This window comes from Ailuropoda melanoleuca, chromosome 1 (genome assembly GCF_002007445.2).
Source record: "Ailuropoda melanoleuca isolate Jingjing chromosome 1, ASM200744v2, whole genome shotgun sequence".
NCBI classification, from domain to species: domain Eukaryota; kingdom Metazoa; phylum Chordata; class Mammalia; order Carnivora; family Ursidae; genus Ailuropoda; species Ailuropoda melanoleuca.
In genome coordinates this window covers 26039935-26066503 of record NC_048218.1, presented here as the reverse complement: position 1 = coordinate 26066503, position 26569 = coordinate 26039935, and the positions used below count along the sequence as shown (strand labels likewise).

Here is a 26569-nt window from a genome sequence, read left to right as displayed (position 1 = left end):
TCAGTCTCTATTGATTTTCTTTTACCCCCAATGTATAACTAATATCTTGGGATCTTTATTCACCATAACCTGGGGATGCCCTTTGTGTCTTGTCCTTTATGTATTTTCCATATTTCATATATTTCTCTTTTTCAGTTTACCCTCTGATTTTGAGGCAGCAGCAAATCTCTGAAGTTTATATCCATGTATATTTATTTTCACCTATCTGTAATTGAGGGATATATACACACATACACACATATATACATACACACACCATACACACACACATATATAGAATCTCATGTAAATATTACCAGTTGTTTATAATTAATGTATATTTTTGGTATAGGTAAATGATTAGCATTTTGGAAAATTCTAGCTGATATTATGTAATTTTAGAAAATTTGTCATGTAAATAACAAAAGTAATATATACACAGTGCAGTCATTCTGTAATATATAAGTGTCTGAATTAAAACCAATAATGGCAGTCTCTACCATCACTCTGTGTAACCACTGTTATTGTGTAACCTTTCTGATGTTTTCCTTTTGTTTATACAGTCATGCATATAATAGGGAATTTTTTTCATTTTTAAATTTTACTATTCATATTATTTTGTAACTTCTGTCACTCAGAAATATATCGCGGGCATTCTTAAAGTGAAGGCAGTATATTTACCACATTATCCTTTCTACCTGCATTTAGTACTCCACAGTATAGATGTGTATTTTCATTTGTTTTATATTACCCTCTTTATGGACATATGTCCTGTTTTTTCCCAGTCTGCCATTTTTGTTTGAGTTTGTTTATGGTATCTTTTTTTCATAAAGAAGTTTTAAAAACACTGTACTTTCAAATCTTTCTGCTCCTTTTTGGATTCTGGAGTTTCATTGCTATACAAAAAGTCTTCTTTGACCCAAGTCATTGTAAGTTTTCTGCATTAGTTTCTTAAAGCACTTTTCTTAGTAAATTTTTATTTTTATGAATTCAGATGTTTACATCATTTACTCAATAGCATTTTATTTGGGTTTTTCTACATCGTCTATTAATTGTATTTTTCTTTTTTGTGTTATCTTCATCAGGTTTGATTTTATGCTTATGTTAGCTTTAGTAAATGAATTTGAAAGCTTTTTTGTTTTTCTTATACTCTGGTGTAGTTTATATAGGAATTATATATTTCATAAGAGTAAGTTAGAACTTGTAAAACCGTATAAGGCTAGCCCCTTTTTTGGTTGTAGATTTTTTGAAAATTTTTTTTTGTTCCTTCTATAGTGATTGGCCTATTTAAACATGTTCTGTTTTCTTGGCAATTGATTCTAATCTTTATCAACATTCCGTATTAATTCACAAAATATATACATAACCGGTAACTAACATATGATAGCTACTTCTATCTTACTCTTTCCTAAATTATAGTATGTTCTTAACTTTTATTTTTAATATTTATTTTATTATACATAGTTATAGATAAGTATAGTATAGTACAGTAATATAGATACAGCTGTATATCTTCTTCTTCTGTCGCATTACCAAAAATATCTTTATTGGGTTTATTTTTAGCTTTTTGGTTATGAGAAGTTTTTCAGCTCTCTGCCTGTTTCTGGAAATGGACTTCCATATGTATTATGATTAGATCAATTTTTAAAATGTCCTATATGTTTGCTAGTGGTAAACCATGTGATGAAATGTTGGTTTTACTGATAAAAAGATAAATTGGAGAATGGAACTTGCTAAGTGGACTTGCTAAGGTTTAACCTCTATATTAGAAAGAGTCACCAGCTCAATCACAGATGCAGTATTAACCACAGGCCCTCCCACATGGGAGTCTGCCCCCTATAAACACATAATATGAGAGTTAATACACAGGCAGAGCTGGAAGAATAAATGAAGATGCTTATTTGGGTTCTTTTCCCAATTGACTATGTTATGATTAGTTTCCACTGTTAACAGAAAATCCCCAATTTATAGTGGCTTAAAGAGAGAAGTTTTTGTCATGTAAAGATGAAATTCAGAGAAAGGCAGTACAAGAGTGCTATGATGAGCAAATATAAAAGCTAGAAGGAAAATATTCACAAAGTACTTGTTGCTTGTATGTGTTCGTGCGGTGGTGGCAGTGGGAGGGTCATATCATAATTGTAATCATGGGATTTGTATACTTTTTTTCATTTACTTTGAAAGACATTAAAATATTTTTGTGGGTTTTTTTGTTGTTTTTTGCTTTTGTATTTTTTTTTTTTTGGGGGGGGGGCTATACCTATTAAAATGTCCTTAGAATTTTAATGAAGTACCAACACTTCTGTATTCATGAAACTTTTTTTCTTGGTGATCCTAACTAACAATTGTTTCCAACAGTTGTTCCTAGATGACATAACTTTATCACTTTTTTTTTACTTTTGAAATGCCCATTATTATTACCCCTTTGTTTACTCAAAAGATATAAAAGTATATTTATTACTATATAAAACATGCCAAAAAGTACAGTTCATTAGGGTGCAGCTCAGTCAATGACCACAGCGTGAATATGTCCGTATAATTCCCAGTCAGGCCTGGAACACTACAGTACTTCAGAAACGAATTTTGCTTTTCCTTCGTGTCACTCACTACATTCTTCCACTAGCCAAAAGTAGACATTATCTGGACCTCTAACAACATAAATAAGTTTTCTTATCCTTTATACACTTGGGATCTTCTACTATTGGTCCTTTTTTTGTCTGGCTGCTTAACATGTTTGGAGTTTTAGTTGTGTTATTGGATATAGTTGTAGTTAATTCTCATGTATTCCATTGTATGACTATCCTGTAATTTTTTCCCATTCTCTTGATGGGCAGGCATATCAAGACATATTTATTACCCGCTAATATCAGGGCACTGTCCTCAATCCAATGTATGTTTTATAATTTTACTTTATTAATGGTCTTAAACCTTTCTTGTTTGATTTATTCCTAGATGTATAAAAAAAGTTTGTTTTTATGAATTGAGTCACTTACCCCTACTTTTTCTCCAAGTCATTGGTAGGGTAGGTAGTTGGAGAGCTAATTAATTTTATTTATTTATATTGTATCTAGTTGCCTTATTGGGCTTTTATGTTTTCTAATAATTTTTTAGTTGATTCTTGTCATTATTTCAGTATGTACACTGGCTCCCAATAATTATCTCATAACTGGGATAATTTCCATTATACTTTTTATTTCATTTGTTTTTATTATGTTAATCAGACTTTTCAGAATATAGTTAAATATGAAAATAATGTTAGAAATAAGCTCCTTTGCTTACTTTCTGATTTTAATGCATGTGTCTCTAGCGTTTTATTTTCAAGTATGATGTATAGTATTGGTTTTTTTTTTTTAAATAGATTTCCCTTTACAAATTTAAAAACACTTTCTCAAATTCATAGTTAAAAGATTTTCTTCTAAACTGATTGATGTTGGAATTTAGAAATATTCTAAGGTATCTGTTTGAGATGTGAACAGATTGCTTTGTAATTCTTTTTTTTTTTTTTTTTTTTTTTAAAGATTTTATTTATTTATTCGACAGTGATAGAGACAGCCAGCGAGAGAGGGAACACAAGCAGGGGGAGTGGGAGAGGAAGAAGCAGGCTCATAGCAGAGGAGCCTGATGTGGGGCTCGATCCCACAACGCCGGGATCACGCCCTGAGCCGAAGGCAGACGCTTAACTGCTGTGCCACCCAGGCGCCCCTGTAATTCTTAATCCTTAGAATGTAAAGATTTTAACATTGACCCTCCCTTTTTAAACATTGTAAACACTTTCTATATATTCTTTTTGTACACAGTGTAGTTTATAAAAAATGGTTGAATGTTGGCATCTGTGTTCATAGATGAATTGATCTCCAATTTCCTTTTTTATATTTGTCAATATTTTATATTCAGATTATGCTGGCCTTGTGTAATCATTAAGGAGACTTTTCCGTTTTCTCAGGCTTTGGAGTAGTGTAGATAGAGAAATCATTTCGTCCTTGAAGATTTGATGTTAACAGCACAACTTTAAAACAATGTGGGCCTGATTCCTTTATCGGGTACAGATCTTGGGCAACCTTTTCAGTTCTTCTGTAGCTGTACTGGGTCTCTTCAAGAACTTGGTGGTTTTTCTGCCTTTTAAAACAGTTCTGGTAATTTGTCTTTTCCTAAATGATCATCTGTTTAATTACAAATTTGTAGTTTATTGGCATAAGTTTCATGTATTATTTTTTAAAACAATTTTTAAAGCTTTTTTTTTTTTTCGTATTTTTGGCATTGTCACCTTTCTTATATGTGGTGGTAAGTTTTCGCCCATGCTTTGGTTTTCCATCAGCTTTTTGGAAAGAAAAGTTTTTGACTTTTTTATCTGGTTGCCACATTATTTTATGTCTTCTGCCTCACTTTATTTTCTCTATTCTTCCTTTCTCCCCTCCAGCTTCTTGAAATGTACTTTAGAAAACGTACTGATTAAATTGGAATTTTCCTTTGACTACCAGTCTGGCTATGTCCTTATAGGTTTTGATATCTTATGATCCCAATATTAATATAATTTCGATTCCTTTGGCCCAAGAATAATTTAAGACAATATTATTTTAATTCCTAAGAGTTTAGTTTGGGAGTTGTCTTTATTTTTAATTCTTGTATGTATTGCATTTTGGTCAAATCATGTAGCCTGTATGATTACAATCCCCTAGAATGTGAATTAGGTTTTCTTCCATCTTTTGGTACACTGTCAGTTTTTTAAAAAATAGTCTATGAACATTTAATTTATATGCACACTCACACATACATACACATTCTCTGTGAAGTCAGCTAACCTTATTTCAGAGATAAGAGCATTAAGACTTGGAGAACTTTGTAACTTGTTTTATATTGCAATTAATAAATGGTATACCTAACTTTCTGAGTCTTAGTCTAACTGCTTTTCCCTTAGATCTTTCTGCCTCCAGAATATATTGTATGTTTATATATTTGTTATCTTCTGATGTCTGTATATACTACAGCAAAATAAAGTCTGTAAAAATTATACATTTAGAATATGATTTTATAATATGATTTAGAAAGGTAGAAAAAGTCTAGGTAGTAATCATTTGCATCTTTGCAACCGAAGATTTCAAAAAAGAAAGAAACTAGTCTTATTGAATGGGTTATCTGTAGATAGATGGGTAACAAATAATAAAGGACATAATGCGTTTAGAGAACTTAGGAAACGAGGGCATGTGCGCATCTGTGGGAAGACAAGCCTGACCTAAGTGGAAGGAAGTCTTTGTTGAAGAGTCATAGGGAATAAGACTGATAGGTAACTCTGACTTTTAAAAATTAATTGCAAAGCAGTTCTATCACCTAATGACCAGTACTAAATTTCATTTTGTAAATGTTTTGTGGTTTCATTGCAGTATCTGTGGCAGTTAACTTAAATAATTACCTTCATAGGCAGCCAAAGTGTGGAAAGGACAAGAATAATTCTAGGGCAGGATTCTGAGGAAGTAGTATGAATCAAATTTGACAACTCAGCAGTGTTAACTTTACTCCTAACGATAAATAGTGAGGAACTCTGCTAAATATACTGACATGGAACATCTGCTGAAATTTTGAAGGAATAGATCTGATTGCAGTATATTTTAAACAGAAAAAGTTTTTAGAAGGAAGTTCATAAATAAAAATAATTGATAATTATAAAAAAATAATTTGTGCTGGTAAAAAGTATTTTTTGTGTGTTTGAAAAATTGTAGAAATTTAGATGTGCCTTTAACCTCTGCTGGTTTAAATATCTATAGATTTTAACTTTGGCATTTACTTGTGCAAATTAGGAGAATCTTAAATAGAACAAAAGAGATAAATATAATTTTAGAATTAAAGAGGGATATGTATTCCAGCTCGCTAATAGAAATCTCTTTGCTCTTTACGAAAAATAAAGTTTCTATTTTGAATGTAGGTAAAAAAAAAAAAATGTAGCCATTTAGTGTTATAATTCCTTATCTCTAAACCTACAATATTACTTTAAGAGACTCAATACAAATTTATTTTATTTTGGTCATATTAATTTTGGCCAAAAACATGATACCTGGAATATTTAAATATTGAAAAGAACTTGGAATAATTTATGATAGTCATTGTCTGAAGACCATAATAAGGAAGAACAGTTATTGATTGGTTTTGTTTTATATTTATTCTGAAATTCAGTATAGTTTGGTTATTAAATTATGTACGCCTTTTTTTTTTTTTCAAATTGGGAAAATGGGAAGATTTTAGAGTTCTAAGCAAAGCTTATGTGTGCTAGTTAGGTATGCATTGAAGTGCCCTAATAATCCTACATGTCAAAATATAGTTTTCATGGCTATTTTAACCACAGTATGTATAACCAAAAAAAAAAAAAAAAAGGAATACAACTTATTTTAGCTATAAAGTAATAATTCTGTTTACAATGCTAAGTTATATAGAAAGAACTTATTAGCCTTCCCTTTAATGAAATATAAGAATGTATAACTAGAATGTTTCATTTAATGTTTGTCAGTTACATTTTCTCCCTTTTATAAAATATAGCATAGTATCTGGATGGCCAAGAATTGCTTAAGAAAGGCATGCTTTTAAAACAAAAAACCAACAAAAAAAAAGAAAACCTTTCTAATAGAATTGATTTTTTGTAACTTATTTTGCATGTGGCCCCAAAATGCTTTCCGCTTAATAGAGCTAGGATTTAGATATAAGTCTGATATAAATGAATAATATAAAATGTATTATTTTTAATCATACAGGTTTCTTGTATACAGCAGTATTCGATATATAACCCTACATTTGTTTCTGTATTAGCCAATATTTTCCAAATGGTTTGCTCATGTGTAGAAACATGTATCAGTATTATTTCCTGTTATAATTAGTTATAAATTCTGAGGTGTTCTGTTTATAAAGAAAAAGGAAGTTCAAGTATAAGGTGATAATAGTGGTAATATCCATTATTACACGAATGAAATTCAAATATCTTTGAAGCAACAAGGAATTCATTCTGTGGTAACTCCAGTCTCAGGGCTTACTTTTTCATTGTTTCTTTTTAGACTCTTCAGCTAAAAGGTAATTATAATGGTATTATTATGCATATAAGAGCCAGCCATTTTCTTTCAGATATGGGTATTCCGGGAAGCTGAATTTCAACCCTAAAATTTGGGATATTCAAGATACACATGAAACTGATACTGGAAAGCATAGGATAAGAGATACTGAGTATCGCAGTCTTAGGATGCTTCTACTCAGACTACCAGACTCTGATAAGTTTTACAAAATTATTCACATAGTGCACTTAGGGTATTGTTTAGTTTAATATTTCTCTACGTGAAAACAAAAAACATTATTACAATGAAGGGATAAGGAAATACACATATGGTCAGTTTTAGAAAATTCTTTTAAACTATGGAATATGGGACAGTAGTTTATAGATGTATTACCTTGTTTGTAATACTTTAAAAGAAAAAAATGTATTTGAACACAAGAATAATTAAAGCTGTAATATTGAAGGATTTTAATTATTATAATTAACCAAAATTGGCATTTTGTTACATTTTCTAGGCAATTAAGTTGGAGTATTCAAGATTGGTTAAATTGGCCCAAGAAGATACCCCACCAGAAACAGATTATCGTTTACATCATGTAGTGGTCTATTTTATCCAGAACCAAGCGCCAAAGAAAATCATTGAGAAAACATTGCTAGAACAATTTGGAGATAGAAATTTGAGTTTTGATGAAAGGTAATTTAAAAATGTGAAATATCGAACTTACATGCTCAAATTGTCTTTTTAAAATAGCTTTCTATGCGTTTTTTTAATGTTTATTTTATACCTACACAAAGACCTATTTCAGTAAATACAGCACAAAACTTGACTTAATTTGAACAGTTGCTTTGTAATTTCTTTGGAGTTTATAGTCATGACCTTTAAAAGTTTGAGCTGAAAATAATTTAGATTGTTTTAGTATATTTTAATTATTGACCAAGGTCCTGAGCTAAGCAACATAAAGATGTATAGAAGAATATAATATAATCACTGCCCTTTGGTGGGGACTCAGTATTTTAGAGAAATAAAGAATTTCTCAATCTCTGCACTATGTATATTTGAGTCAGATAGTTCTTTATTGTGGGGGGGCTATCCTATAACTTGTAGGATATCTAGCAGTGTTCTGACCTCTACCTGCTAAGTGCTGGTAGCACCTCTCACAAGTGGTGACAACCCAAAGTATCTCCAGATATTGCCACATAATCCCTTGAGGAACAAAATTACCTTGTTTGAGAATCACCAGAGAAAAGTATTTAATTTTATACACAAGTAAAATAGTTTAATGCCCTCTGATATCAAGAGAAGCCTTAAAATGGTTTAATTACAGTTCACCCTTGAACAGTGTGGAGATTAGGGGCATTGACTCTCCGTGCAGTCAAAAATCTGCACATAAAGTATGTAATTTTTGACTCTCCCAGAACTTAACTGCTAATAACCTACTGTTGACTGGAAGCCTTACTGATAACATAAACGGTCGATTAACACATATTTTGTATGGTATATGTATGATATACTGTATTCTTACAGTATATAATATTACTAAAGAAAATGTTACTAAAATCACAAGAAAGAAAAAACACACGGTACTATAAAAAATCTCTGTGTAAGTGCACCCTCAAAACCCATATTGTTTAAGGATATTTTGGTTTACCCAAAAATGTTTTCCCATAGAAATTTGTATAAAAATCCCTAGAATTTTTTTTTTACTAATATTAGAAAATTAAAATATGATCTAGTTAGAATGAATACCATTAAAAAAAAAATTAGGCCTTGGATAAAGATCCAAGTATCAGACGTTATTTTAGAATACAGAAACATTTATGTTATCTTCGAGTTCATTGTAGTCCCTTTTAATTTTGAAATAAATTATTATCTTTTCATGAATATCTCAAAAATACTGAATTAAAAACATGTATAGCAGAAGAGAATATGTGGAAAACAAAGCATTCAGGATTAAATTCCTGCTTTACCATGTGTCTGCTGTGAAATTTCAGATTAAGAGTAAAAATAACAAGTAAATGGCTTGAACGGTATTTGATAGCCAATAAAGTGCTCAGTGAATGTTAGCTGTTACTATCTTATTAGCAGTAGTCGGAGCGTCACTTATTTTACATATAACCACCACAAAGAGCTCAGAAATATGACAGATTATGACCCTTATTATTTGGGCTGTTGGTACACCATGTTCCAGTGAATATATGCTGTTGAAGTTGGGGATAATATTCATGGGGTAATCACACTGACTTTTCAGTCTTTTGCAATTTTTGTCCTGGGGACTGCAAATTGGTCAATTTGTTTTGATAGTCTAATTTCTCTTATACTTGAAAGACAGAGTAAGATCGATGTGATAACTAAATATATTCTGCAGAGATTTCTTTACCAGTGATTCTATGCATAAGAATGTCTCTGTTACCTGAAATGATAGGCACATTTTGGATTCCTTTTTTGCAATTTGTGAATAATGCCATTTGAAAGGGGAAAATGAGATTTAATGTTTCTTAAGCTTGCTTAAGAAAGCAAAAACACATTTCATTTTTTTACTTATGCAATATGTATTGATAGAATGTAATTTAAAAGCCATGTGTAATATAATATGGTAAATTTGAATTAGAATTATTGATGCTGTCTTCTTTATGTACTTTTAACTATCCGGCATTGATCCAAAAACCATTTTTAGTTAAGGTCGTCTGGGAGTTGCTTCCTCAAAAAAGTATTGCTTAGTGACATTGGATTTTATTTTCATATGTGTTGGGTAGTTTAGTTTTGTGTCACATATTTTTCAGTTTTTATGAATTTTGCTTTTGATTTAGGAATGCATTTCTTTTATTTGAAGGTGTCACAACATAATGAAAGTTGCTCAAGCCAAACTTGAAATGATCAAACCTGAAGAAGTAAACTTGGAGGAATATGAGGTAATGTGCCCTTTGAGAGATTGAACTGTAGATTGAGGAATTCTGTAGTTCACTGATCTCCCTTTCATTTTACACAGCTGAGTACAGGAGAGAGTAAGGCATAGAGAGGGTAAAGTAACCTGCCCAGAGCTTTCACAGCTAGCAGATCACAGCTTGGTTAACACAACCTGCATCCTTTTTTTTTAAATGTAACAGAACCCGCATTTTTAAATGCTATTATGGTCACTGAAGCCATGCTGTATTTCTTCTTTGTTTGCCTCATCAGATTATTTTAGGGAGGAAGTTGCAAGGTTGCTTTAATCATTGTATGCCATATACATTTGTCATTATTGGACAGTGTTGTACATGTGAGCTAGAGCATGCATGCACACTCATGCTTACGGTAATTTTTGTACACAAAATACTCTTTGTGTTCTTTGGCTTTAAAATTAATATATATTTTTTTAATTTACCAATTCAAACACCTACTATTTCTTCAGACTTTTAAATTTAACTTTATACATTGTCTTTTTTTATTAAACTTTTTTTTTTTAAAGATTTTATTTATTTGTCAGAAAGAGAGAGCGAATGAGCACACAAGCAGGGAGAGCAGCAGGCAGAGGGAGAAGCAAGCTCCCTGCCGAGCAAGAAACCAGATATGGGACTCAATCCCAGGACCCTGGGATTATGACCCGAGCTAAAGGCAGACATTTAACCATTTGAGTCACCCAGGTGTCTCAACACATTGTCTTTAAATTTATAAATCTAGTACATTTTAAGTTGATTTCATAGTGTCTTTGATTAATGTTTGATCCCATTTACAAACTTAATTACTTTAGATTTCCTTAAACAATTACTGTAATTCACCACATTACCATATAAGAAAAATATTCATTTTTGATGAAAACCCTTAGCTAACCTGTAATACAAGGTGCTACTACTTTAATCTGCTAAAGAGTGTCTCAAAAAACCACAAAACTAGCAAATATATAGAATTGTGGACATTGAAAGCTTTCCTTTTGTAATCAGGAAAGACAGAGATGTCTGCAGCCACTTCTATTCAGAATTTTACTGGAAATTCAAATGGGCAGCAAGGCAACAAAAATAAGCAAAAAGTAAAAGATTGGAAAAGAAAAAACAAAGTTATTATTTGGAGATTTTACACCTAGAAAATACAAACAAAATCTACAGATTAATTAATTGAAACTAATAAGAGAGCGTTGCAACATGCAGAACCTATGTCAAACACCAGTCTTATTCCGTTAACCCAGCAGCAGATAATCAGAAAGTGAAATTTTAAAAAATGACATCATTTATAATAGCATCAAAAAGCGTGCAGTAACCAGAAATAAATTTAGCAAAAGATGTGCATGACTTCAGGAGACATTAAAGAAGACCTGAATAAATGGGTATACATACCATGTTTGGACAACTTGATATTGTAAAGGTGCCATTTTACCCCAGAGTAGCTTATTGATTCTGTGCAGTGCCTGTCAAACTTCTAGCAAGTTGTTTGATGTGGCTTGAAAAGCTGATTTCAAAAATTTTATGAGGGGTGCCTGGTTGGCTCAGTCAGTGAAGCGTGCAACTCGATCTCAGCTTCATGAGTTTGAGCCCCATGTTGGGTATAGAAATTACTTAAATAGAAATTAAAATTATGAAATGCGAGCATCTCAGTCTAGCTCAGGCATTCTTGAAGAACATGGTAGGAAAGCTTATTCTACTAGAAATCAGGAGATACCATTCTTAACCATTATGCTTTATAATAATAATAGCATAAGGGTAGGTAATTAAGAACAATATAGCAGAATGGAAAATCTGAGAACATATGCACAAATAAATGTACACATGATATTTGCCAGAGATGTCAAGCAAGTGGGTTACTTGCTGTTTGTCCCCAAGATCCAAGTTACATGGGACTTGATTTTTAATTATGATTTGACTCTGCAGTCTCTCCCCAGGGTTGCTTCATCCGATTGGATTCAACATATTTTTGTTCTGAGCACTCCTCACATTCTAACTGCAGAGCCATTAAATCTGACCGTGGCCCACAGACCAAATCCAGCCCATCTCCAGTTTTTATAAAACAGTTTTATTGGAACACAACTATTTGTTTACATACTGTGGATCAACGTTTTTCACATTACAGTTGCAGAGTTGAATAGGGACAAGAGACTGTGTGGCCTGCAAAGCCTAAAACACTTACTGGCGAGGCCTTTACAGAAAAAACTTACAACTTCTTAGGCAATTCCAATGACAATAGAGTGGCAATTTAAATACTTTCCCAGAAGAGCTAACTTTAATTATTTATTAAATCCTGTATTGAATTTAGTTATGGTTTTCCTTGAAATAGTTTGTTTTTTTTTTTTTAATAAGTTAAAAATCCTGATTTTGTTTTCTAGTTAGAGGGTGTCAATTCTGAATCGTTGAATCCTATTACATTCCCAATAGTTGGGTTTTTGGAAGGAGGGGCAGTTGAAATGTGACATGCTTCTATTCTTTTCACCATATCTCAGATGAATAAACTATTCAGCTACCATATTTAAAATAACATGTGACATAAATTTGGTAAAATTAAAAGGTTAAATAAATTTCTTATAACGTTTTTCTTTTAGTTCCTCAACATTCTTCATCGAATAGTGGTCTTCCACATCCAATGTGATATACATCTATAATATTTTAATAATATACCTTTATACAGAAAAAATTTTGAGAGGCAGAAAACATGGTAGATTATCTTGCCTTTGTATTTCTGTCACAGTGAATCATTATTTAATTCCTCATTAATTTCCAATAATTTTTACATTTATTATTATTATACTAATAAAATAATCTTGTGTATCAAAAATGAAAGTCTTGATTTAGGTCTAGTTTATCTTAATTTTGAATTCTTTGGTTCTATTAATGTGAATACTTGTCGGAACAATGCATTACTTTATGAACAGTTTTCATTGTGGTTCTAATATCTTAGTCTGCATTCTTTTAAAATTTTTTTCACCTACAGGAGTGGCATCAGGATTATAGGAAATTCAGGGAAACAACCATGTATCTCATAATTGGGCTAGAAAATTTTCAAAAAGAAAGGTAAGGCATAGTGGTCAAATATTATTTTTTGTACTTAATTCTATTCAGATATGACTTCATCTATAGAAAATATTCACAATACATATTTTTGATAAACGTTTAACTTTATAAGTTTTAGATTTACAGAGAAACCGTATAGCTTACAGAGATTTTCCTGTATACCCCATATATTTTCTTTTTCCAATTAAATCTGTAAGGTTGACATTAGTTAGTCTTTGTTTTTATCAGCTCTCAAATACTACAGTTGAAGTTTAGGATGGAATAGAATTAGATTGAATTCTAGAAGTTTGCTTGGGACCAAAGGAGCTGGTAGACCAGCACAGGGAATTTATATTCTTTCTTCAGTCTCCAGCCGTTTTCATATTCTTTCTGAGTCTAATCTTGACTTCAGAGCAGAGATAGTGTTTCTAATTTGTCTCTTTGTCCAAACTTCCAGTTACTATAAAAAATATCGCTGTAGAGAATTGATCACTTGTCTTCTAAGTATTGTGACTCCAAACATCATTTTTCATTTAAATTACAGATGGTTTTAAAGGAATTTCTGCTTGTTAAACTATTATTTACTTTTAAGTGTTATTAAGAAGAAAGGATGGATATTTACTTACACATTATTCACTAGTTTGTGTTTACATGTTATCCACATATTTCTTAATTTATATTCTTTAACATGAATGTACTTGGCTAGTGATTATTTTTGAAAGTGCTATATTTTAAATATTCTCTAATAGTACATTCAAGTAAAAGGGTTATTGAATTCCTTCTTTTCTTTCTTTCTTTTCTTTGCTTGTTTTATGTAAAGCATAGGAAACCTCCACTGAGATGTTAATGCAATTTTGTTTTTAAATGACAACGCGGGCTGTTACTTCTAGTGCTTTGCTGGCCATCCTGGTAGCCACCAGCCCTATGTGACAATTTAAATTTAAGAAATTTAAAAGTAGGGGCGCCTGGGTGGCACAGTGGTTAAGCGTCTGCCTTCGGCTCAGGGCGTGATCCCGGCGTTGTGGGATCGAGCCCCACATTAGGCTCATCCGCTATGAGCCTGCTTCTTCCTCTCCCACTCCCCCTGCTTGTGTTCCCTCTCTCGCTGGCTGTCTCTATCTCTGTCTAATAAATAAATAAAATCTTAAAAAAAAAAAAAGAAATTTAAAAGTAACTCAGTTTCTCAGTCACACTAACCACATTTTGAATGTTTTTAGCCACCTGTGGCTAGTGGCTCTGGTATTGGCCAGCACAGACACAGCACTCCCATAAAAGTTCTGTTGGACCACGCTGCTCTATTTGTGGGACAGGGCACAGTGCCATCACTTTTACACTTAGCAAGATTTTAGAAGTTACCCAGAGTTAAAAAATAATGTTAATACTTGGATACAAATTATTAAAGTCCTAGTACTTGTGTAATTTATTTATTTTAATTTAAATTGTGTTAGTTAACATACAGTGCAATATTGGTTTCTGGAGTAGAATTCAGTGATTCATCACTTACATATGACACCCAGTGCTCAGCACAAATACTGTGTAATTGAAGATAATTCACTTTGGTCACTGAAATAGAAAAGTATTTTCATTAGTAGCTCCATTTTATGAGTTTTTTTATTTTGGTCAGAGTTTTATTTCTATAATAGGAATATTCAAATTCACTTTAGGATATCTAAGATTAATATTTCTGAGAAAGATAGTCATGTGATCTTACAATTGAACAGAGTATCTAAGATGAATAAGCCATTTCCATTTTATAGATTAAACTGTGTTTACTTACACATATCTCCATAGAGATGCAATAACTTTTTCAAGGTCACACAATTAACTAGGGAGAGAAAAATTGAAATAGCTGTATTCTTGTAAAATTTAATGAAGTCAGATAGTATAAGAAGTATTTATTTTTCTCACTCAGTAAGAGTTAAAAAGATGAAACTGTCACTTTCTTGCTCTCTGCATTAACTATATTAGCTTTTCTTAGTTAACATTTGTTAAAGGACTTTGAGATACAACTTGGAAATATGTTTTAATTTCATAATTTGCTTATTCTCAAATATATACTTATTCAGAAAGTGAGTATTCTGGTGTAGCAGATGTTATTGAATTGGAAAGGTCAACTAGAAAATTAGTAATGGTGACAAATAATATTTATGGAATATTATAAAAAGAAATGTTAATTTTACACTTTAGATATAGCAATTACCACAGCTAGCAGGTTAGAAAATATTGCCAAAGGTTCTCTCCAACTTTTTTTAAAAATAAAAACGTAACACTTGAAAGCCTTGAATGGAATACTGATTGATAGTCCATTGTCAAGTCTGAGAATAGTGAAGTGAAATCATGTTTTTAGGAACCATAATTTTACAGTAGTATAAATGAAGATAAAGAGAATCTACAGGCTACATGGTCTTGTTTTATCTTAAAATAAGAATATGATACCTGGACTGCTGCTGAGTCTTATTCTCATTTGTTTGAATATACATTTGTAGGCACTTTAGAGGTTGTTGATAAAATATGGAAGTTCTGTATTTCAGTAAAAAATTGGAACAAGGTCATGGTTTCAGAGCTATTCTTAGAGAGGTGTGACTCAGGTCTTGAAGACCAGATAGGAATGTCATTCAGCAAGACTTTAGAATAGGAAACTTAATGGCTATAAAGGAAAAAGGTAGATGTGCCAGCAGACTTCCTCAATTTAGTGGTGTAAAACATTTAATATTATTATCACTCCCTTCTTTTTTTTCTTTCATAAATAAAGCAAAAAGTCTTTAGCTGAGGTTATGTTTATATCATTTCAAAATAAAATGCCATATTCATAAGTTTTCACAAAAACAAATTCCTGGTAGAAGCCTTTTCAAAAAACTATCTGAAATAACTTATTTTTTATGAAATAGTTTCAGGTGTATAATTTAAGTTGTCATTAATTTCAATTCTACATTTAATATTTGAAGTATAGAAATGATTTATATTTGAGCACATGAAATTGCATAATAAACAGTAAAACTTAGTGTAACCTAGAGTTTTAGAAGTGTTTTATAGTATTTCACCTTTTAGGAAGTTGCATTTTTCTGAATTAATCCATAAGAAGGTATGTTATGATTAGAAAAACTCATACAAAGGAGATAGCTTATATTGTTCATATTTCAGTTATAAATATATAGCTAATTCATTTCTTACAGCATATGAAGAGAGGATAATTATTTTAGAGGCAAATAGAGTACTCAAACATTTTTACCCTCCTCCCTTTTTAAAACCAAGTTTGAACTTCATAACCTCTAGGTTTACATTAATGTAACATTGATATTACTTATATCAAATGTAAAAGACCTAACTGCCAGCTTTTATGTTAGTATGCTCTTTTTTTGTTTGTATCCCACTAGATGGTGTTTTCAGATTTAGAAGGATTCTTTTCCCTTTCTACTTACCCTGGGTCTCCTTTGGATATTCTCCGCTCTACCAGTTTACATTTTTCTCAATGATGAGAACTGTGGCTACACATAGAGAAAACTTGAATGGTCACTGAATGAAACAAATGATGTTTGTGATAAAGAAACAGAGTAACCTGATCCTTCCTTCAAACAAAAATGACATTATGTTAAAAAAGGAGATTCTGAGCTTTCATATCAATCTTAATTTTGACTATAAATGGAAGACACGATGTAAACAATTACCAAAGAAGACTGGGAACTATCTAAATTCAACAATTATGGCCTTTTTCCTCCCAGTCTTTTCTTAATCCCTAGTTCCATTTTTTGTTTTTGTTTTTTTTACTTTATGACATAACTGTATAACTGGTTTCGTATGTGGCTGTTCCTAAAAAGATGCTCTCAGGCTTGTAGTGCATCAGATGATATTTTTATTGTAATGTTCTGAATAATCAAAACATAAATGTATACTTAAAATATTTTATAATTATAGTTGACTTTTTTTTACAAAGATGAAATACTAATGCTCTGTGTCTCTTTTAATTTTTAAGTTATATAGATTCCCTGTTGTTCCTTATCTGTGCGTATCAGAATAACAAGGAACTCTTGTCCAAAGGTCCAAACCGAGGACATGATGAAGAATTGATATCACATTATAGAAGAGAATGTTTACTAGTAAGTTGAATGTTTGCTTTATCATTTTGTTTTACATTGAACACATTTTCCAGACTCATGTGCAAGTGATTGACTACAAATTCTGATGGGGAAAGCATTGTCTTGATATCTATAATCTGGGTTTAATCCCTTAAGATGTGAGGATGCACGCAATTCTTTATTATCCCTTCTCATTATTGATCCTAAATATTGCAGGTGATAAACCAGAAATGTTCTTAAAATGGGATCAAAATAATTACATTTTCATATTTAAATTTCTTCATCATTCTGCTGTTCCCTTTTTTGGTGAGAGAAGAGGCGCTGCACAGGGCATGAAGAATTATTACAATTATTCCAGAAAAATAATAGAATTTTCTGAGTTTTTATAAATAGTATATTTGGTATACATAATGTCAAAAGATTTATTGTAATACAGTATCCTTTTTTTCTCACCTAGTCATCGGTAGTTTTTTTTTCTTCAAGTATTTTTACTATTCATGTGCAGAAATATCACTATTGTTGTATAAACTTTAAAAAATGTTTTTAGCAGTTGTAGTCTTTTAGCTTTTTGTAGTCTTTTAGCTAATTGTAGTCTTTAATATGTCTTTAAAATTTTTGAATAAGAATATTAGGAGGTTGTGATCTTACCATTTTTCTCTCAGTTGCTTTTATTGTATCTGAGTGTATTTTAAAACTTGAAGTGTTAGTGGTTTGTATCCATGGAGGATAGTTCTTAATTTGGCCAGTTTCAAAAGGTTTTTGTTTTTGTTATTATGCATAGCTTTTTCTAAGAGACTTCAAGCTAGAATAGGTTGAGATTGTTTTTCTCGATTGCTATTTGTTCTAATATTGTTTGTAAACATGCTTACGTTGTCTTCAGTATTAACACAAGTATTTTTATTTAATTAAAAGAAACAAAACTCTTTCTTTTCCTCCTTGCATTAAGAAATTAAATGAGCAAGCAGCAGAACTGTTTGAATCTGGAGAGGATCGAGAAGTAAACAATGGTCTGATTATCATGAACGAGTTTATTGTCCCGTTTTTGCCCTTGTTATTGGTGGATGAAATGGAAGAGAAGGATATACTTGCCGTGGAAGACATGAGAAATCGATGGTGTTCCTATCTCGGACAAGAAATGGAATGTAAGTTTAACCACTGCGAGTGGACACCTCAGTTGTTGGGGTTAAGCGCAGTTAGAATGAGACGTTATTTATTCTTATCATTTTTTATGTTCTGTAATATTTTTACATTCACATCATTACTTGTTTTCCTTATTTACAAACCAAGTTGTGCCTTGCCATTTATATTTTACCTCTCTCCACCAAATGGTGATTATTTTGCATATTTTGAAATGAAGCGTCAGTTGACTGCTCTAACAAATCATGTTAAAGATGGTAATTTCCCCTCTGTCTTTAGCTACATCTAATTGTTTGTATTTACAGCAAACCTCCAAGAGAAGCTGACAGATTTTCTGCCAAAACTGCTTGATTGTTCTACTGAGATTAAAGGGTTCCATGAGCCACCGAAGTTACCTTCGTATTCCACCCATGAACTGTGTGAGCGGTTTGCCCGAATCATGTTGTCCCTCAGTCGAACTCCTGCTGATGGAAGATAAACTGCACACACTTTCCCTGAACACACTGTATAAACTTTTTTTAGTTCTTAACCCTTGCCTTCCTGTCACAGGGTTTGCTTGTTGCTGCTATAGTTTTTAACATTTTTTATTTTAATAACTGCAAAAGACAAAATGACTATACAGACTTTAGCCAGACCGCAAACAATAAAGCTGAGAATCGCATGGCGCTCAGACTTTGTTTTAACCAGAACTGATGTATGATTACAAACTGTTTGATTTCATTATGGCAAAACCATCCTTTTGCCACCTTTCTGTTACAGTATTACTTTGCTTTTATCTTTTCTTTATCTACAGCTTTCCATTCAGTCTGGATCCTTCCACGACTAAAGCCATTTAAGTGTTCACCACTGTGTACAATACATAATACTTGGTAGCTTGTAAATGAAATTAAAGAATAAAGTTTTATTTATGGCTACCTACGTGTTTGTAAGCAGGTATATTGTATATTAGTGTATCATTTTTAGTTATATATAACTGAATTTTGTCTGGGGATTGTGTAAGATTAGATGAATAGATAAATAGATTAATACAAACTTTTAATTTTTCTCTGTTAGCACATTGGAAATTTACTAAGTATTTGAACTTAAATATATCTGTATTTTTGACTAAGTTGTTAAACTTAGTATGACACCTAAACCTGTTTTGAATTCAAATCAGGTTTTCACTGAAGTGAGCGGCTGATATTTAAGTCAACCACACTGAAACTTTTAACTTTTTCTTAGATTAACCTTTTATTTTTTTATGTATTTACAAATAATATAGCAAGGTGATTATTTCAAGAGATACCAGAAAAAAGTACTTGAATAAGGGCTATTTAATAGTGAAACTTATAAAAAATCTGTATATGTATATACACACACATACACACAAGTACACATTCTTCATAATGGAGGACAATGTTTTGCATTATATAATCATTCTATTTTTGTAAATTGTATACCACTTTAATTGAAAATGTTCTCTACTAATCAATGCTGTGAAGTTGATATTGTTGAACTAGAAATTATGAGTATCTTACCTTTTATTTTCCTCCTTTTCAAAAAGAAAAAGCTGTAGAACATTTTGTAGATGGAACTGCTGTTTAAGATTAATGAAGTAATATTGTGAATGAAAATCAATGCTTTAAAGGTAATCATGTTACCAATAACCTATTTTTGAATTTATAAAAATTTCTTTATAAATGATACTTTGTTAGCATAGTAAAATATATCATTATACTATGTGTATGTTTGTTATAGCGTCGCCAAAACTAGAACTCTATAAGTGCCTCTCATAAAACATCCTCAACAGAGGAGGAAGAAGAAAATATTAAGCCATTATATAATGTTCCTTATCAAGGTATCAATGACTACTGAGGTGTTAATGACAAGGAATTGGTACTGTTTCTGTTGTAAGGTTAGATTTTGCACACTGAGGCTATCAGAACGTATTTTGGTTTAGATTTAAATTCTCTACTGAGCAGAAGTAGTATTCTACATTGGTTTTCAGGTCCTGTCCAGAGTTTTAGAACTCCATAGGTACCATCAAAGCATTTGTAAATATCTTCAGTATTTTATGATATTCTGCCCTAAAGGTAAAATTGGTTGTGTTTATGTGTGTAATTGACTACTGAGACACAAAGTGTCCAAACAGCGTATGGAAATTACTCCCTTCCCAAGGCACATCCAGGGAATCATACGTGGCTCTTGTGCAAAAGGTAAGTATTATTATTGTCTTTACTTTTCTACTTAAAAGCCAGTTTATTCATTCCTATTAATAAACCTGAACTACTTATTTTAAAAAGTGACCTTTTTGAAGACCTGGGGAAACAACTTGTTTTTGCATCAGTAAGTTTCAGTCTGGTCTAAACTAGAACCACGGCACTAGATGAGACAGTCAGTAGCATTTTATGCACTTAAATTGATGCTGTTTGACTTCCATTTACCTCTGATCCCTTGTTTTCTGGAAGCTTTTCAGTATTTCCTTCAGTTGCAATTTCAAGGAAGTAACTAAAAATTTGTTTTCTTAGTTTTAGATTTATTGAGACTAAGGTGGATTTTCTCCTTCTATACCTAATTCCCCAGAGTTCAGCGTCTTTGTCTATGATTCAGAGACGTCGACTTCTGGCTCTGAATCCTACTGCCATCCCCAGAAAGTACAGTCACTCCGATGCTTGTGGGCAGTGAGTAGGGATAGCCTTGTGTAATCATTTTTTAAACAATTCTTGTACATCATTAAGCAGATCAAATATCATTTGTTGTGCCCATGATAACTTCATCCAGAGTATGTATATTACTCTCAGGGCTGCGGTAGCAAAGCGCTACAAACTAGGCGGGTGGCTTATGGAACAAATTTATTTTCTCACAGTCATACCAGGTGAGGACCCCACCCTTACGACCTCATTCAGTCTTTTTAAAAAGCCCTATCTCCAAATGCAGTTACACTGGGAGAGGAGTGGCTTCAACATAAAATTTTAGGGGTAGGTGACAATTCAGTCCACAGTGTGTGATGGCCTAGTTTATGTACCTCCTTTCCAGACACAGAAGTATGATAGCCTCTTCCTTTAGCCTCATGATTACAATGCACATATCTAAAATTCTGCTGTTACATCTGCTTTATTGTTTTCTTTTACTTTCATGGTGTTCTAAAAACTATTTTAAAGTTACAGCAGACGAAATTAGGAATTGCTCACAGTGCATTCATCTAATCAGTATCAGTTCAGTGTGTTTTCATTGAACAGATCTTTACTGGATGAATGCAGTAGTCTGTGTCGCCCTGCCCTTATTTATGTGGGTTTTCTTCTTCGTTTTTTTTTTTCCATCAGTTCCACTTGGTACCATGGATCTGTTTCTGTTTTGCTAGTGTTTTTATTTTTACCTGCTCTACTTCCCTTTTCCATCCCCCTTCCCACCCCCAGCCTGGAGGTAACTATTGTTAACCATTGTGGCCACGTATTTTTCCATGTTTGGGTAATGTTATGCAGTGTATACACAAAAGTGCTGGGTTTTTGTTGGGGAGCAGAGGAGGAAAGGGTCATCTATTTTATGCATCCTTTCTTCTCCTCTCTCCTGTACTTTCTGGCCTTCAGTTCCTTCTTTTTCTAATGAACTTTGATAGAAGTGGCAGTGATCAAATAATAATAAAAACTATGACACTAATAAAAGTAAACGAGTCATGATTGAGGGAACTGTGTGCACAGTTGAATACAGACATGCATACACATTGGAATTCCAAGTATCCTTATTCATTCTACGCACAGGTTTTCTCAATGGCTAGTTCAAACCACTGCTATCCCCCACTTCCTATTCGATGCCAGCTCCAGTAAAGCAGGATGATTTTTCCTTTGCCTTACCAAGGAAATGGGACCATTGGGTATGATACCCTTCAACTTTAACATCATACCCATACATTTACAGTTAGTTAACCAAGATGTACTAAGGGATGGGTATTATTGATAACCCACTGTTTATGAGGAAAATATAAAATCAAATGTAGTATAAAATGAACTTACACATTAAAAACGAAAAGTACATCCATTATTTGGGAGACATGGTTGCTCTTCAGTAAGATTCAAAAAGCTTACTTTTTGCCTTATACCGGCCCAAAGCCTATAAAACATCAGTTTGCCATTTAGCAAATGGTTCTCGCTTTTTCAGTAATCTAGGGCTAGGCAGGTATTTTTAACCCTGGTTGTGCATCAAAAGCACATGTGGAATGTTCTTTAAAAAAGGGGTCTAGGGCCTATCCAGCATGCGGATTCTTAAAAGACTTTTAAAGTGAGAACTAGTTTGAAACCATTTGGTAGGTGTTTCTCCAACTTTAATTTTTCTAGGAATCAACTCTGCTCTTACCCTGAGAGACTGATTAAGCCTGGCTAAAGCAGGATGGAAAAATTTGCTTTTTGCATTCTTGTATGTCACATGAAAAGGCAAAGGATTTACATTTGCTGATGGCCCCCTCAGCCGCAGAGCATGTCCATTTTAGTATGTGCTGTAGCCAAAGGTATGCGTAAATGCTTTTCAGTTCCAACTTACTGAACTTCTCGCTCTTTCCTGAGTGGTTAAGAGTGCGGGCTCTAGAACCAGACTGCCCAGTGTGGATCTTGGGTCGGCTGTTTATTTGACCAGCTATTATTCTTGGACTTTTCTGTGCCTTGTTATAGTTCTTCATCTCTAAAATGGGACAGTAATATAACATACCTTACTAGGACTCTTTTAAAAGTTTAAATGGGTTTCTATATATAAAATTCTTGGAAAATGTCTGCCACATAGTAAGTGTTCAATTAATGTTAGCCTTTTTTATAATTTGTCGCTATTGTTTACTCCTGATTTTCAGAATCTGCCTTCCTGAGGCTTCTTTGGGCTACTCTGATTCCTACCTGCATTCCCTGTCGTTTCTTTTTTTTCCCTACTCCTTAATATGATTGTTGTCAAGGTTCTGTACTTGACCCCCTTCTAACTCTTCACCTTTTCTGGATGGTCGTGTCTACTAGTTTGTCTTCTTGTACTGCCTGGTGCTGATGATTCACAAGTCTCTGTCTCTAATTTCTAACCAAACCAACCTCATGCATTTTAGACCCATTTATGTTTCCAATTGTCTGGTCAACATGCAGACTTGGATATTTCACAGGTACTTCAAACTTTGCACATAAACTGAATTCATCACTTCTTCCCAAACCTAATTCTTTTATATTCCCTTGGTGAATGATATAATAATCCAGACATGGGGAATTATTTGCAGTTCTTTTATTTCCCATTGATTAACAAGTGTCAACAGGTCAAAATTGTTAATACCTTGCTCATGCATTTCTTCACTAGTACTGTTCATGAGATCTCTCATCTCTTAATTTGGACAATTAGGTTTGTTCCTGAATGGCCCTCTGTCAGTTCTTTGTTTTAGTTGAAATACAGTTGGTACACTGGCCTCTTTGTCACTGATCTTGCCCCTAAAGTCCATCTTCTACACTGTTGGCAGAACGATCTTTCAAAGAGGTTTTACATGTTTGTCTTGCATTGCTGGACAGAGCTCCTTTAGAGAGAAATAGTATTGTGGTTTGTAACCACAGCATCTCTTAAATTATCTGGCAACTTAATAGAGTACTGTAGTCTTACAGGTTCTCTGGCCTTCTAGCCAGCCATCTTTGACCTACATTGTTCCATATGATAACCACTAGCCACATGTGGCTATTTAAATTTAAACCAAATAAAGTTAAAATTACTTAGTCATACTAACCACATTCCAAATGCTCAATAGATACATGAAATTACTGGCAACACATTGGATAACATGTTTTAGAACATTTCCATTACCACAGAAAGTTCTATTGAACAGAGCTGCCAAAGACCCTTGCTGATATGGACATTTTCCTTTATTGACAGCATGAGAATATTCAGGCACCTTTAAAGCGCTAACCTGAGCAAACCAGTCTTTAGCATTTATGTCTTTTATCTTGATCCTGCCATTAATCACTTTTCTGCATTTGCTCTTTAGCTAGCACCTCAGCGCATGTCGGGAGAGCCCACAGTAGGTGTTTCAACAAAGGAGATGTGGTGGAGGCATAGAGGACAATCCATAGATCCTAACTGCAGGAGGTAGCCACTATTCCTAGGGGTGAGGAAATAAGGTGGGGGGGGAGTTGGGGTTGACAGAACCTTGGATCTCCTAAACAGGAGTCCGTGTGGACTTAGTGCACAAAGCTCTGAGACAGTTCACCACCCACCTGCTCTTGCTACTTCTGAGGGATGCAGTGAAGATAGTTCCAGACCTTCGGAAAGTAGTTGAAGACTGGAATCAAGTGACATTATTAGGTCCACACTGGTAGGCTGGGCAAGCAAAGATGAAGAAGTAAATCTTGTTTTCCTCTTCCTACCTTCCATCTTCTCTCTAGTACTTACTGGCAGAATCTAAATGGAATGCAGCAGTCAAGGGGGGGGTCAGGAAAATGCAGTTTATGGAGTCCCAGCCCCAGCATCACAGAGCAAAGGATAGAAAGGTGGAACTGGAGCTGAGAGATAATAGGTAAAGAACACATTAGTTTCCTTTTAAAAATTCCTTTTTGCCCAAAGATGTTAATCCCTAAAATGCTAAATATTCAGGAATATATTTGTAGACTATCTCTGGGACCTCAAGAGTAAATGTACTGGTTCTAATTGAAATCATGTTGCTCTTTTCTATCAAATGAAACCTTTTAATGATCCATTTGTGTTTTATTTTTAAAATCAGTATCAGAAGGAATTCACTCCCAACCATTCATTCACATATATATTTTTTCTTTTTTTTTCCTTTTTTTTTTTTTTTTGCTTGCATGTCACATACCACACAATCTACCAGGTGTACATATGTAAGACAAACTTAGCAAGACAAAAGTAATAATCCACCCAAATCCATCTACCTGAAATTAGAGACTATTCACATTTTTATGTTGATCGTTCTGCACATCTATGTATGTGCACATGTACACATACACATAACTATAATTCAATGATTTTCATTAAAAATATAATAAATCAGACATTTTCAAGAAAAGGTGTATAGATCTCTCACTGCTCTACTGCATTTGATTATAAGGAAAATGAACTATAGCTTATTCATGGACATACAATATAGGCTGCTACTTATGTCTATGTGCCTACTAATATTGTTTTCATGCCTTTTGTCATTCCAGTAAATTTCTAGTATAACTTCTGAGTTACTGAGTATCCACGTTTAAAATTTTGAGCTAAATTGTCAAACGGACCTTCACCAAAACTATCTGATTATACTGCCACCACGAGAGCATGGGAGTCTGTTTCCACAGGTTCACCATAGAATATTACCAGTTTTTGATAGTTTTCAGTAACAAGATTTTTGTATTATTTTTTTATTTTTAGTGAGAGTGAACATACTTTAATATGTTAATAGCTGTTTGTATTTATTGTGTGTAGTTAACTGCTTTACTTTGCACTTTTATGGGGGTCGTTCATGTCTGAATTTATAGTAGCTTATATTAGAAATCATTAATTCTTATGCACATTGCAAAAATTTTTCTTCTGTCATTTATTTTAAGCTTGCTTATAATATTATTGTTTTATGACTTTTTATTTTTATGTAATCAAATCTGTTGACCTGCTTTATAGTTTCTGCCTTTGATATTCTGTCTACAAAGAATTTTCCCAGGCCAAGATTATAAAAATACTCATCCATGTTTTCTTCTGATATTTTTATGATTTTATTTTTTATGTCAGTTCCTAATGAAGTTGGAAATTATATTAATTTAAGGAGTGAGGGAAAGATTCATAAACTTCTGCCAAGATTATCTAGTTGTCTAATACCATTTATAAAACAATTCCTCTTTTCCCTTACTGATCTAAAATGTAATCTCCACTAGATGATAATAAATTTTTATATTTGATATTTATAAACACTCAGTTCCATTTATGTTTTTGTCTATTCAACTGTCATTACTAATTTAATCACTATTGTTTTAACATTGATTTAAATATTTGTTTTATAATAAACAATTTCCTATCTAGTACATCAAGTGTTACTCCCCAGCACATACACCATTAATACTAATTTTTTCCTCAGAATTTTCTCTACTCTTACAGAAAAACTTTAGAATTATTTAATCTTACTTCAAATAAAATTTTTTTTGGCATTTTTTTGTAATTACTTTGGCATACCTATATTGGCATATAGAGAAATCATGGTTCCTTCACAATATTGAATCTTAACTATCCAAAAAGAATATTCTCTGTCCTTTTATTAGGTCCATAGGTTCCTCAGTTGGAGTTCTGAAATTATTTTCATTTGTGTTTTAATGTTTTTATGGTGGTTATGAATGAGCTTCTCTTTCTAACTTAAAAAAAAAAGTTTTCTAATTGAATGCTTCTGGAATGGAATTGCAGCTCTCAACATTTTTGGTCTCAGGACCTCTTCACACTTGAA

General features: G+C 32.7%; 1 protein-coding gene across 4 annotated transcripts in view; it reads left to right on the top strand.

The window, feature by feature from the left end:
* The window catches only part of USP25 (ubiquitin specific peptidase 25), a 148173-nt gene extending 122017 nt beyond the window's left edge, over nt 1–26156 (top strand). For all 4 annotated transcript variants that reach the window (XM_019794355.2, XM_034656741.1, XM_034656730.1 and 1 more), the window contains 6 exons: nt 7519–7697; nt 9835–9913; nt 12897–12976; nt 16926–17049; nt 17975–18170; nt 18471–26156. In XM_019794355.2, coding sequence (XP_019649914.1) covers nt 7519–7697; nt 9835–9913; nt 12897–12976; nt 16926–17049; nt 17975–18170; nt 18471–18643 — 831 coding nt within the window. In that variant the 3' untranslated portion in view covers nt 18644–26156. The remainder of the gene's footprint in view (nt 1–7518; nt 7698–9834; nt 9914–12896; nt 12977–16925; nt 17050–17974; nt 18171–18470) is intronic.
* The last annotated feature ends 413 nt before the right edge of the window (nt 26157–26569 follow it).